At 57.2% G+C, this 15,162-nt stretch overlaps 1 protein-coding gene across 5 annotated transcripts; it reads left to right on the forward strand.

Annotated features, from left to right (window-relative positions):
- The first annotated feature begins 1,174 nt into the window (after positions 1 to 1,174).
- On the forward strand, positions 1,175 to 14,532 carry EDA2R (ectodysplasin A2 receptor). 5 transcript variants are annotated; one of them, XM_063347319.1, is made up of 9 exons: positions 1,175 to 1,262; positions 6,512 to 6,622; positions 7,310 to 7,488; positions 8,245 to 8,330; positions 8,644 to 8,808; positions 9,332 to 9,478; positions 9,932 to 10,422; positions 11,050 to 11,098; positions 11,536 to 14,532. In XM_063347319.1, the coding sequence occupies exons 2-9, from the start codon at positions 6,536 to 6,538 to the stop codon at positions 11,829 to 11,831; spliced, it is 1,500 nt and encodes a 499-aa protein (XP_063203389.1). In that variant the 5' UTR covers positions 1,175 to 1,262; positions 6,512 to 6,535; the 3' UTR covers positions 11,832 to 14,532. The 5 variants fall into 5 exon arrangements, with proteins under 5 accessions (XP_063203389.1, XP_063203390.1, XP_063203391.1 ...); XM_063347320.1 differs by lacking the exon at positions 1,175 to 1,262 and adding an exon at positions 1,356 to 1,423; XM_063347321.1 differs by lacking the exon at positions 1,175 to 1,262 and adding an exon at positions 2,071 to 2,086.
- The last annotated feature ends 630 nt before the right edge of the window (positions 14,533 to 15,162 follow it).

Genomic DNA, 15,162 nt, shown 5'->3' on the forward strand with positions numbered 1-15,162 from the left:
GAATTTTATATAAAAATCCTTGCAGTTATTCCAATCTGACAGTCTAGCTTCTCTAGAAGCTGTTATGCAGCAATGGCGGGGAACTTATGGGAGTTCTCAAAAGCATTTGCTACAGACAGATTGCTTGAATTTTGAAAAAAAGGAGAGAGAAGTAGGGACAATGTCCCAAAATAGCAGGTTTAAAACCAAACACAGTCCAGGTACACATTCTCGTGCAACAACTGTTACTGAAAGCTACTGCCCAACCCGCCGAAATTAAGCAGCACTAACTCTGCCTGCCCTCCACATCCCAAAGCTCGGGAAGACAGCAAGATTTTGCAATGGGCCTGGCAGATCAGAACTTCAGACCTAACTAGTTTGGACACACAATGAACTGAAGAGAGAGTTCCACGATCAGTACAAGTGGGAAAATAAAACCCCTCCTGCACAAGAAAGTTAAGATTCCACCTGGCAATTTGGTAAACACTGTGATGGAGTTAAGTCTTTTGCACAATACTCCTGGGATACTTCCAGCATAACTCCCCGGAACCTCCCCAAAGATTCAAGCCATGAGTCACGCCAAATGCACCGTTAGAAGTTTAATTCTGAGCATGAGAAGCCCCCCTGCCACGGTGATTTGTGTTGCCCCGGTGTTTGTTGTAGCCGGTGCTGTACCTGACCCCGGGGCGGCAGAGCCACAGTCGAAAACGGTACACTTATTCCTCTATCGCATGAATTCCCTCCCACTGATGGGAGGGGTGGTGGGATGCGGGGGGGGGGGGGAGGGGGTCTTCCAAACTCTATAAGAAACCTGGTGCTGAGATGCCAAACAAATCCAGGTCTCCGGGAACAAGGTCCTCGCCTGGGGGCTCCCGGCTGCCTTCCCCGCCCCACGGGCTCCATAGCCACCAGACACGAGTGGCCCGGGGGGTTCTCCTTTTTAACACCGGCACGCCCCGCCGTTTCTCTGCTCAGACGCCGTGTGGCGCTGCGCGGCTCCCGGTCCCTACCGGCCCCGGCCCCGGCCCCGGCCCCGGCCCCGGCCCCGGCCCCGGCCCCGGCCGCGCTGCTCTCCGCTCCCCGGTGCTCGGCGCTGCAGGTCGGCTCCGCTGCCGGAGGCCCCTGCAAGGGCGGTCATTTGCATATCCCCGCCCAGTCGGCGGCGCCCGCCAATGGGAGGCGGAGGGGCGGGGCTGGGGGCGGGCCGTCCCCGCGGGGTCCCGGGGAGTCCTGGCCGCGCCGCCGGTCCCGCTCTGCGCCCTCCCGCCGGTCCCGGGACACAGGTGAGATGCGGGTCCGGCACCGGCGGTACCGACCCTCTCCGGCGCCGGTGTCACCGCCGGGCGGGGGCTCTTAGGGTGTCGAGGGGACCGGCGGGGTTTGCGGCGGGTCCCGCACCTGGGAGGGCAGCGGCGGCGATGCACGTGGGCTGTAACCGGCTCCGGTGGGCACCTCTGAGCGCCGGGGGGGACCGGGACGGTGGGTGCGGAGACCGGGGGGTGCCGGGCGAGGTGATGTGGAGCGGTCGCGCCGCCGCGGGCCGGGGACCCCCTCGCCGAGACGTGCCCGGGCATATCCCGGCGCGCTGCCCGCCTTCCCCCCGGCCGGCGGCGGGGGGCGCCGGTGGGGCCGGGCGGCTCTCGGTAGCTCGCCCCGCGTGGGTCGGGCGGCGGCCGGGGCTCCGCGAGTGGCGGGCCGGGGGCGGCGGGCGAGCCGGGGCTTGCCGGGGCGCGCAGCGGGGCCGGTAGGCGGGCGGGTGGGCTGCGGCACAGCGGGGACCGGCCCCGGGGCGCACCCGTGGGCGGTGACACGCGTGGGTGACACCCGCCGCCCGCATCGCGCCGCCCCGCACGCGTGGGACACCGCACTGCCCGCCACACGCGTGTCCCGCAGCCACCGCCGGCCACGTTTGGGTTATTTAAGTCAAAAATAAGGTGTGGCGGGGTGCTCGGTTCGCCCCTCGCCCACCTCCACGCGAGGATTTGCGGATGTGGCGGGGTCGGCTGTTGGGGCCCACGGTGGTGGGCTCACCCCTTGGAAACGCTCAAGTGTTTGCAGCTATCGAAAGGCATCGGGTATTTTTAAGGGCACGTTTAAGTAGTTCTGAGTAAGTACTGCTTGCAAAATCTTGTATTCCTAACAGTCATTATTCAAATTACATGATGCTTTTCCCCTTCTCAGAGTAACCTGTGTGAGTTTATTTAGGATGGTGTTAAGAAGTGAAGAAAAAAACGGAGACTCCAAAGAGACTGAATTATTACTGCAAGCAAGACAGCGACAATTACTTAGAAGTAGACGCGGGGCAAAAACCAGACAGAAATCCAAGGTTTTATAAAAATTGATAGGAGTTTTGGAAGTCTGAGTTGAGTTATGTGTTAAGGTAGAGTGCGTTTGCCCAAGGTGGACAGCCAGAACTTGACAAAATTCAGCAGTTATGGTCCCAGTCTGTAATTACCTAAGAAACCTCTATGCAGTGAATATAGGAGTGGAGCCCTGTAGCCGTAACCTTGGGGATCACAGGGCTGAAGTCCTCCATGTACCGGAGGGATGTCACGGTCCTCCAGGACCCTGGATTCTCTCTTTCTCAAGCCTTGGTTCTCCACTGCAGTTTGTAGCCTGGCTCCTGCCCCCTTTGTTTGGGCAGGGATAAACCTGTGTCTGGGTGGGTGCCGCTCCAAATGAAACAGTCTTGTGAGTAGAATTTCCAAATATCTTGGAATACCTGTTCATTTCCAAACCACATGGAAAGAATCAGATTCAGCCTTTTTTTCCTCCCTGTTTTTGCTTCCCTGAGCAGTCCTTTGTCGTCAGGGCCATCCTTCAGGGGGTGGCATGATTCGTAGTCCAGGGAGGTGCAGAGAGATGCTGTCCAGACAAAATGAGTGTGGACTAACGAGGAGGAGCAGAGGAATGACTGAGCAAGAGGCTGGACTAGACACTGCCATACACAAGGCATGCAGTAATATTTTCCAGATAACATTTCATTTTTTCCCCCCCTTTCCTTTTCACTTGCAGCTCTTATTTAGGCTTTCAGCTTTCTAGTTTTATGTTCCACTATATACAAGTATCTCATCCGAGCCGCAGTTACTGCCCGGCTGTGCCGGTCTGTCATGCGGTAGCAGAGTAGGATCCTCCTGTGATGTCCCGCTGCCTGATACGGTGATGTGGAAGAGCCCCTGAAGGTGGGTCTCGGCACCCCTTTGTCCCTGGGCAAGCAGAGACCCACGGCTTGAGGGGACGGGGTCCTCTCCTGGAGCGGGACCAGCCTGGCCCATCTCCTGGGCCATGGTCAGATGGGGAGAACCAGAAGCACTAATGCTTTCACTGATGATTTTCTTTTGTACCCTTTCACTTATTGATTTCCTTGCCCTCTTTTTTCCTACCAGAATCCATTAGCTGGACACAAAAGAAATTTATAAATAGTTTAGAATCCCAGATAGTCTTAATTTTTTTTTTGAAAATGACATTTTCAAGGGGGAAAAGGAAATGTCAGAGCTCCAGAAGTGTCACGGAGGTGAATGAATTGCAGCTTCCACTGTAGCTTTGCTGAAATGCTTTTTATCTCATGCAGTGAAACTCATTCAGCAACTCAAGTTTTCGCCGCCTTGAGTAATATCGCGGTGGGGACCGCGCTCTGCTCGCCTTGCCCGGGCAAGTTGTCCCATTAAGACAATAAAAGAGTCTCTTAACAAATTACGATGTTTTTAAGTTAAAAGACTCCATGCATCTCGAAAGGATGGCAGCACGTTTTGCTTCCTTCCAACTTAGAAGCGCATCGATACTGTGTCATGTTGGTCTTCCTCTTCGGCAACTAAAATCTGTTGCTCTGGCAGTCGCCTTGAGCTCCTGTGTAGTTTCCAAAGAGGTGGGAGAGTTTTGGTGTTTGTTTTGGGGGGTTTTTTTGTTGTTTGTTTTTTACTTTTGGCTAATTAGGACCAGTTGTTTTAGCGGCTTATTAGACTATCAGAAATTGCTGCTCCACCAGGGCAGTGCTATGTGGTTTGGATGTATGCTCTACTTGCAAATTAAACGTCTTGGTTCTGGTATTGTTAAAATAAGAAGTAAAAAAAAAAAAAAATAAAAAATCTCACAGCTTTGAATTTCGTGCCAGATACTCAACAAAGCGTTTGTTCCATGTATCATTATATTGTGGCTTGAGAAAGAGCAGGCTTGCTCTACGCTTAATAGTTTTGCTGGCACGGTTGCGGTGCGCCGTTTCCCCGCCATCCCGGAGTGATACCGTCATGCTGGCAGGCGTCCCCGCGCGTGGAGTTGCGCTGGCATGGGATTCCTTTTGCCTGTGTAACTTTCTGTATTTGGGAAACTGGTTTGAGCTGTGCCTCTTCTGGGGAGATGTATCCCTAGCTGCAGGCCCTTCTGAAGTGCAGAAAAGTCTGTAAGTATAGGAGAGAAAGCAGTCGTGTTGTGTTCGCAGGACAGTTGCACCAAAAAGACTGCTGGTTTGGGTTTTTTGGTGGGTTTTCTTTTTTGCCACCGGTATTTCTTTCTTGTGTTACAACGGCGCTTTGGAGAGCCGATGAAAATCGGTCCCGTTGTTCTCCAGGCTCCGGTGTCTTGGCTCCTTTTCTGTTGCCTGCAGCTCTATTTCATTCATCTTCGTGCTCTTTGTTACGGGTGAAAGCCTAAATCAAACTCTGCATTCTGGACCAGAGCATCATCAGCGCTGACCCCCCTGTGTTGGGCAGAGGTACCCCCTGGCGGGGGTGGTGTGTGTGTGTGTGTGTGTGTGTCACCGAGAGGCTGGGTTCGGGCCGTTAGCGTGCCAGCCTCCCAAAGCAGTTGTGTGTCACCCCTCTTGAGCCTGTCTCCCCCCCTTTTTATTTTTGCTACCGTATTCAGCCCATAGCTGAACCCTAACGCCAGACCCTGTGCTTCTCCCTGGGCATTGGCACCGGGCGCCCTCTTCACCACCTTCTGAGATGGTGACAAATCCCCTTTATTTATTCGGTTGTGTCAGTAACCTTTACGCTATTTATAGGTTGTGATCGTGCCCCTCCCGAGATGTTTGCCAGATAAATTTAGCTCCTTCAGCTTCTCATCCCCAGTCCTCGCTGGCTTGTGCTGCTTTTCCTTGTAACAGCTAATGAGAGCCGTCCCGTGTGCGGGAGCTGCGGCGAGGGGTGACTCACGTTCTATGCTCGTCCGGGGCAGACTTCATCTCGAATGAATCTCGGTCGTTCAGAGCCCAGGGAGCTCGTCCAAGTGTCCGCTTCCAAAAGGCAGCCAGCAAGGGAGTGGTGGGGGATTAAGCAGAGGAGCGCAGGAAAAAAAGCCTCCGGAGGAATGCTGCTGTGGGATGTGGTGTTGGGTGCCCGGGAACGGTGCGGATGGAAGGGGAAAGGGGGGTGCTTGGGGGTCCCGCAGTCCGCTCCCCCCTCTGCTGCTAGAGCCTTGCAGGGTATGGGCATCCCAGCCAAGCCTGTCCTCCTCCTGCTGTGGAGCAGGACGGCTCTGGCTGAAATGCCAGGTTTTCCCAGGTGGTTCAGGGTGGTGGTCTTCAAAAGAGCATTTTCAGGCGTTCCCTATTCCTGGTGGGTGTTGAGAAGTTGTCGAGTTTTGTTCCCAAGGCTGGTGGAACCCTGTTTCTCTCCTGACTTGCTGCATAAGGTTGTGGGGAAAGCAAAATGAAGATTGGTTTAGTGGGAGCGGATTTTATTCCATTTCTGTCATCACGGTAAGAACCTACCTAGAATATGCAGAAATAAACAGACAGCCCCAAAACTCCAAATAAATAGTTCAGTCCGAGTTGCTTGTTCTCAGCGAGATGCTGGTCCCGTGTTCCACCGTGAGCTGCCCTCCCTGAAGGTGCAAACTGTGGCTCCACTGAGGCTGGGGCAGTTCTGCCGTTAACCTCAGCCAAGCCATTAGCTCACCTGGAGAAGGCTCTGGATGGTGGTTTGGAGGGAGGTGGGTGCTTGTTCTGCTGGTCCTCTGAGATATCAAAGTGAGCCCACACTGAGGTGGAACACGTGTGGAGCAAAAGCCTGGGCAACCTGCACCGCTCTGGGCCAGCACAGCGGGGCCACAGGTGTGTGTCCTGTTCTGCTGGGGACACGGCTAGCCACCGGTGCTTGGTCATGTCAGACCAATGCAGCCACACTGGCCAGGACTGGGCTATCAGGTCCCAAAACTGGGATTTTGCTGGTACTGAGCTCTACTGATAGTCTGGGATGCCCAGACCTCCAGCCAGGGCTGGCAAATTCCTGCAAATCGGTGACCCAAGCAATCAGTGGGTCTGCCTTAATGCTGGAAATGAAATTTCATTTGCTCCATCGTGAAGGCTGCGATGTGGCAGCAGAACCAGGCAGTTCATCTCCAGCCTTGCTGGGAAGCCCTTCCTGAGCTGCTGGAGCAGCCGCCTCCTGCCACAGCGACATCCGTGATCCATAAGAAATGCAGCCGGCCGGCCCGGCCAGAGCGGAAACTTCTGCCCAGAAAAGGGCACACTGCTCATTTTAAAAGTGTCGGGGCTGGCTGTGACTTCTCTGACTTCTCTTCTTCTCCTCCTCAGGCTCCTGGCCCCTCTCCGGCCCCAATGAACTGCCAAGAGAGCGAGTACCGGGATGAGCATGGGAAATGTGTCCCTTGCAGAAACTGCATGCCCGGGCAGGAGCTTTCCAAGGTAAATCGGCTGCTCTGGAAGGACTGGGAATCATCATGAGGCTTTTATGGTGCTTGGGGAATCCCCTGCCAGCCTTCCTTCAGAAGGATAATCTTAGGTCCTGTCATGTTGGGAAGAGCTGGGACTTGGGGGAAGGGACGGTGAACAGTTTCCCTCCCCTTGGACAGGAGGGCGAGACGATGGAAGTAACGGGTGGGAAGGGATTTCAGGTTGCTGCTCGAGGTGCCCTCTTTCCTTTTTGCCAATGGAAATCTAAATTTCCTCCTGGCCTGGAATGCCAGGTGAAGCTGCGCTGCCCAGCCGGGCTGCACGTTGGATGGGCACGAGCAGGACATGGCTGCAGAGGGGGTCTGGCATGGCTTCGGCGGTCGGACGTGTGCTTCCCACCCAGGCACCCCACGGGTCGCCCCCACCAGCGGTGCCTCCAGGAACACGTCTCTGCCAGAGCTTTCCTCCTCCCTAAACTCTGCCGGTGGGTCCCAGCTGGGCAGCAACCAGTTTCCCAGTGCGTCTCCATCAGAGCTGCTCTGGTGGCATCTGCTCTCGGCTGGCTTCTGAGGACCCTTCACAAGAGTGGCAATCCCTCCACTTTTTGCCCCGAAGAAGGGACCCCATTCCCCTCGGTACTCCTTTGGGACCTGAAGTGGCTCCTCACCACAGCTGTGCACCTGATCTCCTGTCTTGCAGGACTGTGGCGATGGCATCGGGGGGGACGCGCAGTGTGTTGCCTGCCCTCCCAGGAAGTTTAAGGACAGCTGGGGGCATCATGGCTGCAAGCCCTGCCTGTCCTGCACCCTCATCAACCGCATCCAGAAGTCCAACTGCACGGCGACGACCAACGCGGTCTGTGGGGAGTGTCTGCCGGGGTGAGTGGGGCCGGATCCTGGCTCGAGCAGAGTCGCGGTGGTCACACGTGGGAGTGTGCAGGGACGGGATGGTCAGAGGGGTCTTTATCTGAGGCCACCCAGAACATGAGATGTAAGAGGGGGACACTGCTAATGACATGCGAATCAGACCCACCTGATGTCCCCCTTGTGGCTCTAAAGAAGGGAACCTGAAGGCTCCCGTGAACGAGCAGTGGAAGGAAACTCCTTCCAGGCCTGAGTTGTTCTTGTGGCTACCAGGTTGGCTAAGCCCTGGAAGATGAGTGTCTGTAGACCACTACAACCGGTGGTCGCATGTAGAGGAGAACAGGCTACGGCTCAGGTGATCGTTTTAAGGAGTTGCTGAAATGAAGACTGCTGCGTACAACCCGCCAGCAAAATGCCTGAGGACTGCAGACCATGTGCTGGCGAGCAGTAGGACTTGGGATAGAGGAACGAGTCGGGTACTGGCTTATGAACCTCTTCCCAGACACAGTTGTAGGCTGGGCTGTTTTTGTGGCTTCATGGAGCTATTGATCACTATCGCCCACTTTTAGCAGATGCGGGGAGGGAGGGAGGCAGTTTGAGTGATGTCGCTCGTGGCCGAAGTGGTGACAGACATGAAAAAGTAGCTGTGGGTACGGCGTCAGCCAGCGATGGAGACACCTGCTGCTGTGGGGTGTCCCATCCTGCCGGGGCTGGAGCGTTGGGGTTCAGCTCTCCTCCATGCGCTGCTGAGACCCTCTGATTTGTTTGCAGGTTTTACCGCAAGGCGCGGATCAGCGGGCAGCTGGACTGGGAGTGCATCCCTTGCACCAAGCAGACGCCCTCCTCCGAGCCCCAGTGTACGTGCCGTCCCTCGTCGGTGGAGGGGACGAGGTGCTCTGGGGTAGGGCGGGTGGTGAGGACCTGGTGGAGCAGATTCGTGGTACATGCGAAGTCATGGTGACCATGTCAAAGACGTGTGCTCAGATGCGCACCATCCTTTCCCTGATCCTGCTCGCTGGCCAGCCTACTCTGCTGGCCACGGCACGAGCCACTGTGCCACAGACCTGCTGGAGGAGGCATGGTCACTACACATGAAGAGGGATGGGCCGGGAGGGGGTGGCCCAAGCCTCGGGGTCAGGCTCTAATGTTTTGTGGCTGGTGCGCTTGCAGGTCGGTCCAGAACAAACCTGGTGAAGGTAGCCATCCCCACCGTACCGCCGCAGGACACGGCCCTTCTCGCCCTGACCAGCAGTGCCCTGGTCATCATTGTACTGGTGCTTCTGGCACTCTCCATCATCTACTGCAAGCGGTTTTGGAAGAGCCAGTGCCAGCGAGGTGAGTCGATGCCTGCAGTGCGTCTCTTCCTTCTCCCTTTGCTGTTCACACGTGCCCGTGGCCCCCTCCTCACTGTGTGGAGCATTGCCCCATTGCTCCTGCAGCATACAGTGACCCAGACGTTCCTCTGCAGAAGAAAGGCCTCATCCTGCTTTTTACATCTGCAGGACCTCTCTTGTGCTTTGCCTGCTCAAAGACACGGAGGAGCCTCCCTCCTCCTTAGTACTGTAATTAGTAGTAGGAGAAAGCGGTTTACACAGCCAGAACTGGCGATCCTCTCTTGCTGGGGTTTCTCGGGGACAGGCTGAGGTTGAGTGGCTCTTTGCAGGGCAGGACCCTCGGACTGGTGAGGGAAGAGGGCAGGAGGTTTGATGGCTGGGGTTGGGGCACGTTGGCATCCAGCAGCGTGCCAGGGAGCTGCTGGCTCCCAGCTCCTCGCCGGCAGACATACCGCATGGCTGAGGACACACCGGGGAAGCAAGCCAAGCCTTCGCTCAGGCTGGTTCTCCTCTATCCTCCCAAGTCTTCCTGAGGACTCAGGACTTCTCGGGCCAGCGAGCAATGTTCCCGACTGCGGCGGCGCCTGGCAGATTCCTGTGTGAGGAGCAGATGTCTGGTCCCTGCTGCCTGGGTGTGAAGAACCTGAGCCCCTGCTACAGGCAGGCAGAAGGTACCTGGCTTCTGCCACCTCTTTCTCTGGGGGGAGGGAGGGTGATGCTGGGTTCCAGCTCGCATGGTCCTAGGACCTACTGAGATACCCTTAGGCAGGAAGGATGGTGTCTGAGTCCCACAAACTTGAAGTTTGGGACCTCTCCTAACAAACGCTTGCAGATCTTGTACCAGAAATGCTCACCCAGCTCCTGATCCCCCCCCAGCCCGCTCCTGCCCGCCCTGCGACTGGGGGAGGGATTGACCCCACTCAGAACTTTGCAGAAAGGCCCAAAGTGGATTTGCTGGGGGGTGGTGCAGGGGACAGGGGCCTGGCCTCTGGCAGGGGGCTCCCCGCTCTGCCCACAGGCCTTGGGCTGATGGGTTTGGGGGTGGCGGAGGGGGCTGGCAGTGCCCTGGAAGGGGCCAGGGCACATGCTGGGCTTCGCTGAGCCACGCCGGCTTCTGGTTTCAGGTCCCATGGAAGCCGTGCAGTTCATTTCAGACGGGGAAGCTGTGGGTCTCCAGCTCCCCTCTCTCCAGCCGGAGATGGACTTGTCACCAGCCGTCGCGGTCAGCGCTGCCTCCAAAGCCCAGCTGGGCAGGAGCCTCCTGGAAAGCCAACCCCTCATCCGAGCCTCGGGCCGCGGCGACCGCCTGGCGGGGGTCCTCCCGCCCCCCGACCCCAGGCAGGGCCAGCCAGGCACGGCGGAGGTCTTGGCCCCCCTCTCCTCCTGCGCCTCCGAGATGCAGCACAAGTGGCCGCACGCCCCGGTGGAGTGCACCGAGCTGGACCTCCAGAAGTTCTCCACCCAGGCAGAGTTTGTGGGCGGCGAGCGGTCGGAGGACACGGCGAGCCGGGTGGCGCAGAGGATCCCAGCAGAGAGTGGTGGCACGGGGCGGGAGGGGACCCAGCGCATGCCCTCCACCTTCCCAAATCCCACCGCTGAAAGCGGGGAACAGCGGGTAAGTTCCTCCATCCTCGTTGTTCCTCCAAACCCCTACCGGGCATCCAGGGCTTGGGCACAGGGTGCTGGGCTCACCGGTGGGTTAGGGACCTAGACTAAAGTTCATTAATATCTGGGACTAACTGGTAATTACCAAAAATTATTTGCCAGATGTTTAGTGATATGTCACTCAACAGGCCATCAGCCATGGAGACATGACCTGCTGGGGCGGTTTCAAACACCCAAAAGACCAGAGTCGATTTATTGAATAAGTGTGTCTTGAACTGATGTGCTCTCGAGTGGTTCTTGTTCTCTTGCTCTCCAGAAAGCTGACCTGGCAGCGGGGGGGAGCTGGTTCCTCCTCCCTCTCTGGTGAGCTCTTAATGAACCCAGTGACTAAGATCATTGAGGCTCAGAAAATGTCTGGCAGAGAGATGTGTTTAACAGCTTAGCTCCAGGTGACCGTTTATGGAAGCAATTTGCTGGGAGGTCCTGGAGCATCCTGAGGAGGTCGTTGGCTCCGTGGGATGGTAGTGCTGGAAGGAGAAGCGCCGTTCCTCTGAGCCTCTGAAGGCCCTGGGAGCAGTGACAGGCATTGCTGGTCTCACCAGACTGGCACCAACCTTCTGGTCATTTGTCTTGCCAGGTGGATGATGCCCAGAGCCTCGTGACTCAGATCAGCAGCATGGCGAAGGGTAAGCATTTTTCCAGCCTCATCTTTGTTCTCCGAGTATTTGGGTAGCGGAGAAAAGCAGATTCTTGTAAGGGAGATCCTCCAGAAGCCCCACCAGGACTACGTAGAGGTGCCAGTCATCGCAGGGACTTACTTATCTGACTCTCGTGGCCTTTGGAGATAGTTCATAGGGTAGATTTCCAGTGATACTTCCTTGAATGGTCTGTGGGCAGGTGGCAGATGGGTGCCCAGTTGTCACCAGTTACCAGCCTCCCTGGTACTGAGCCAGCTCCATGTTGCTGTGCTGTGAAAGTGATTTTGGAGGAGGTACCTTCCCTGGCAGGGTGACATTCCACCTGCTCAGCTGGGACACGGGCTGGAGTCTGGCTGCTCCGTTTCTCCTTATCCTAGCCGGATGGGTTGGTTTCTAACCCGGCTTTGCTGTGTTGCTGCCCCCAGGTCTCCCGGTAGCAGAGCTGCCCCATTCCTTGGTGCAGTCACTTGCCTTCCTGCTGGACCCTTCCTTGAACGGTGTGAAGAACTTCAGCCATGTGGCGCTGGAGCTGGGGGTCGCGCCCCAGTTGCTGGGACGGATATCGGGATTTGAGCAGCTCGTTGCTCACTTCACCTACTCGGGAGACGCCGTCACCGTCCCTCTCCTGGCCCAGGCTCTGCAGCGGCTCCAGCGGTTCGATGCCTTGCTCCTGCTCTGCGATCACTTCGCCCTCGGCCAGGCTGAGGGCTGCCAGCGCTAGAGAGGACGGGGAAGGGCCGGAGGAAGCTCCAGGCACTGTGTGTACTGGTACGGGAGAGGATCCGGTGGCCCTGCGGTCACATAATCTCTCTGGTGTGCACGTGGGGAGTATGTGGAGGTGGTCATTGCATAGCAGGACAGAAGGATGCGAGGGGGAGCATCCCGCCATGCGGGAGGGTTTGCTTGGGCCCCTCCGGAGGCTGTTTTTCTCCAGCTGTGTTGACACCCTCATCTGGCCATGGAGTGCCATCAGTCACTGTGCCGCCCGCGCCGTGGTGCTCTCTCTCTGTAGTGAGCCCCGTGCTGACCCTGTGGGGTCCCTTGGCCATGGGACTCGGTCTCCACGGGCAGCCACCCTCCTGTGGGCCCAGCCATTGCCTCCCTCCCATTCCAGCTTTCCTGTGCTTTGTCTGGCCCGTGCTCTGCTTTCCTGGGTGCCGGTTGCCATTTTCCTGGTTTACTTTTTGCTTGCTCTTCTCCCTCTGTGCCGGAGATGGTCCTCGGCAGACGACCTGGCCGTGGCTGCCGCATGGTCTCCCTGTGCCACGCCGGCGCCTTCCCCTTCGTGTCCAGTCTCAGACTGATCCCCAGGGTGGGTTGACATATGTCCTTGTTGCAGCACCGTGCTGTGACTGCCAGCCTGGGGTGGGTGCTGGCTCACTCCCCGGGCTCCTGCTGTGCACCCCAGCCCCGCGGCCGTCTGCTGACCCCCGCCTGCAAGCGCCGAGGCTTTGCGAACCCCCCTGCAGTGACACGGGGTGGCAGAGGCAGCGCTGCTTCACCCCCGTGCCCTGGGGAGCAGACGGTGCCATGTCAGCGCCGGGCAGCAGCTGGACGCTGGCTGCGTCACAGTCAGCGATGACGTCCCTTTGCCGGTCACAACAAAGCCAGCTTGTTTTAAAATCATCTTTTTCTTTTTTTCTTTTTCCTGCCTAAAAATGACCTACTTTTCTAATTTCTGGGAGTAGCTGCTAGGGAGGGGAGCACCCTTCTGCTTTTAATTTCTTCCTGGAGGATTTGTCGGAGCTTGTAATGGTCCCGCCTGTGCCGGGCGCCCGCGATTTCGGGTGTTGTGCCCCGAGGCCGGTGGCTGTGGGCGTCCCGGGCTGTTCTCCTGAATCTGCCCCCAGCCTCTGGGGCATCAGGCGGGATTTTCCCGGCAGACGGGACTTGGGGGATGCCCGTGCCGGAGCCGAGCCCTGCGCTGCTCCTGCTCGCCTCTCTGCAGTCTGGCATGTCTGTCGGGGGCGAGGCGGCGCGGGGGCGGCCAGGCATGCGGGAGCTGCGCCGGCGTGGGGCCAAGGCGGTGGAGCCGGCGTGGGGCCGCGGATGCCGTTCCTGCTGAGGTCATGGCCAGAGCAGCCGGCGGCGGGGCTGCGGTCGGCATCGGTGACCCGCTGCTCCCTGTGACATCCCATAAGTGTCACCCCGGGTTGTCCTGGGACCCCTGGGCGGCAGCACGGGAGACAAGCTGGTGGCGCTTGCTCCGGTGCTTTGTTGCTTTGTTCCTCAAGGCTGCGGCTGGTGGCTGGGTCCAGCGAGCGCTTTCTGCTTTCTCCCCGGGGTCCCCGGCCACGCCGGCCACCAGCAAGTGGCACTGTTACCCTGCCGCCCGCCCAGACACCCGCCGGGCATCCCCGGCTGAGCTCACAAGTTTTGCCTTTTATCTGACCACAGCACTTGGAAAAAGAGGGTGACCTTCTGGGAAGGCAGCCCTTTCCTCAGATCTGCCCGAACATGGGTATTAATAGCTGCTGGTTTTTTTTTTTTTTTTTTTTTTTTTTTTTCCTTTTCCCCGTTAAATGCTGTTAAGACTTGAATGCGCTCAGGATGTGGTTAGATAAGGGGAGGCACGGGCAGTTTCATCTGGATTTGACACTTTCTCTCCCCCGCTGTTTGTTTCTTCCAAAGTCAAGGTCATTTTTATTGCTCTTTGCTCCGCAAGAACCAGAAGTAGTAAACCTCGTACCCATTTTAGGATTTGGTCAGGCTCTCGTTACATACTTGGTCTGTTACGGAGCAGTCAGGAAGAGTATTGTTAAAGCAAATGCAGCCTGGGGTCAGGCTTTTTTTTTTTTTTTGTTTTTGTTTTTTTTGTTTGAGGTTTGTCTGCAGCAGGGAGAGAGTGTTTGGATTAATCACTTAACAAAATCGAATAAATATTTAATCCCTCTGTGGACACACTTAGTCACTTCCAGCGGGAATTAAGATAAATTCGCCTAGAGCTGGCTGAGTCAGAGCATTCATGCAGCTCCACTCACCAGCCCTGGCTTTGAAGTTGGAACTGGTCAGGGCGGTGTGTCCCTGGTGTGTCACCACTGCCACCGGTGGTCCCTCGGGGTGTCCAGTGCCGCGGCGGCCAGGCAGGACGGCAGAGCCAGCCTCCTCCTGTCCCACGGCAGTGTCAGGAGCAAGGGATGGGCAGGAATGGCCATTAAATTAAAACCGGTGAATAACGAGGACATCACTACACGTGTGTGCTGCAGGTTGTCCCTGCCGTGTGTGCGGAGCAGTTCTGCTGGTGTGCCAGTGGGTGGGCTCGGGACCTATCGGCTGGGTTATTTTTTAATATTATTTTTTTTTTCCCTCTCTTCTTTAAAGAAACCAACCCCCTTTGCTTCATCGTTTTTAAGGCAAACTATGACTTTTCCGCAGTTTTGACGCCTGAGCAATATTTTTCACCGTCAAAGCTTAACCTCCGCCTGGGGGCCGAGGAGGCGGCAGGTGGGGTGGGGGGGTGGGTGCTGCGCCTTACACAGTGCATAGGGTGGGTTTGTGCCACACCGTATACGATGTGTAGGGGGGGGGTGTGTGCGTGTGCCGCGCCACAGCTCCTGCCCCGCGGGGGGCTGTCCCTCGTGCCCCAGCTGTGCCGCTGGGCACGCTGCCTGGCTGGTTTTAGCCATCTTTTAAGTGTTTTAACTGTTCTCAGTCCCACCCACAGCCTCCTACGTGGCCTCGGTGCGAGTCGCCGTGGTTGGAGGCTGGAGCCCGCACTGGAGCCCGCACGAGAGCGTTGCGGGATGAGGTTTTTCCAACACCTCCCACCCAAGGGCTGCTCCCCACTCTCCCTAGTGTCCATGGCGGGCACCCTCCTTCCAGCTGCGGTGACAAAATCAGCTGTGTTTACACGGGCCAAAATACCTACAAGTGGCCTTTAATTCACCCCCCTGGGAACCCCTGTGGCCGGATTCAGCCACAAGCCCGGCTGAAGCCCTTGGGAGACGGGGAAGAACGAGAGCCTGAAAAATGGGGCATAACACTGTGGTTTGGACATCGGCAACAGCGGCAGTCCCTGGCCGGTGAATTCCTTTAACTGGGAACCAATGGAC

This window comes from Chroicocephalus ridibundus, chromosome 9, assembly GCF_963924245.1.
Source record: "Chroicocephalus ridibundus chromosome 9, bChrRid1.1, whole genome shotgun sequence".
NCBI lineage: Eukaryota > Metazoa > Chordata > Aves > Charadriiformes > Laridae > Chroicocephalus > Chroicocephalus ridibundus.

Excerpts from the sequence above, each read along its gene's own strand:
- EDA2R (XM_063347317.1), top strand. The coding sequence starts at position 6,287 with ATGTGGCAGCAGAACCAGGCAGTTCATCTCCAGCCTTGCTGGGAAGCC. Across the intron at positions 8,331-8,643 it reads GCCCTCCTCCGAGCCCCAGT|GTCGGTCCAGAACAAACCTG; the intron begins GTACGTGCCGTC and ends GTGCGCTTGCAG. Across the intron at positions 9,479-9,931 it reads CTGCTACAGGCAGGCAGAAG|GTCCCATGGAAGCCGTGCAG; the intron begins GTACCTGGCTTC and ends TTCTGGTTTCAG.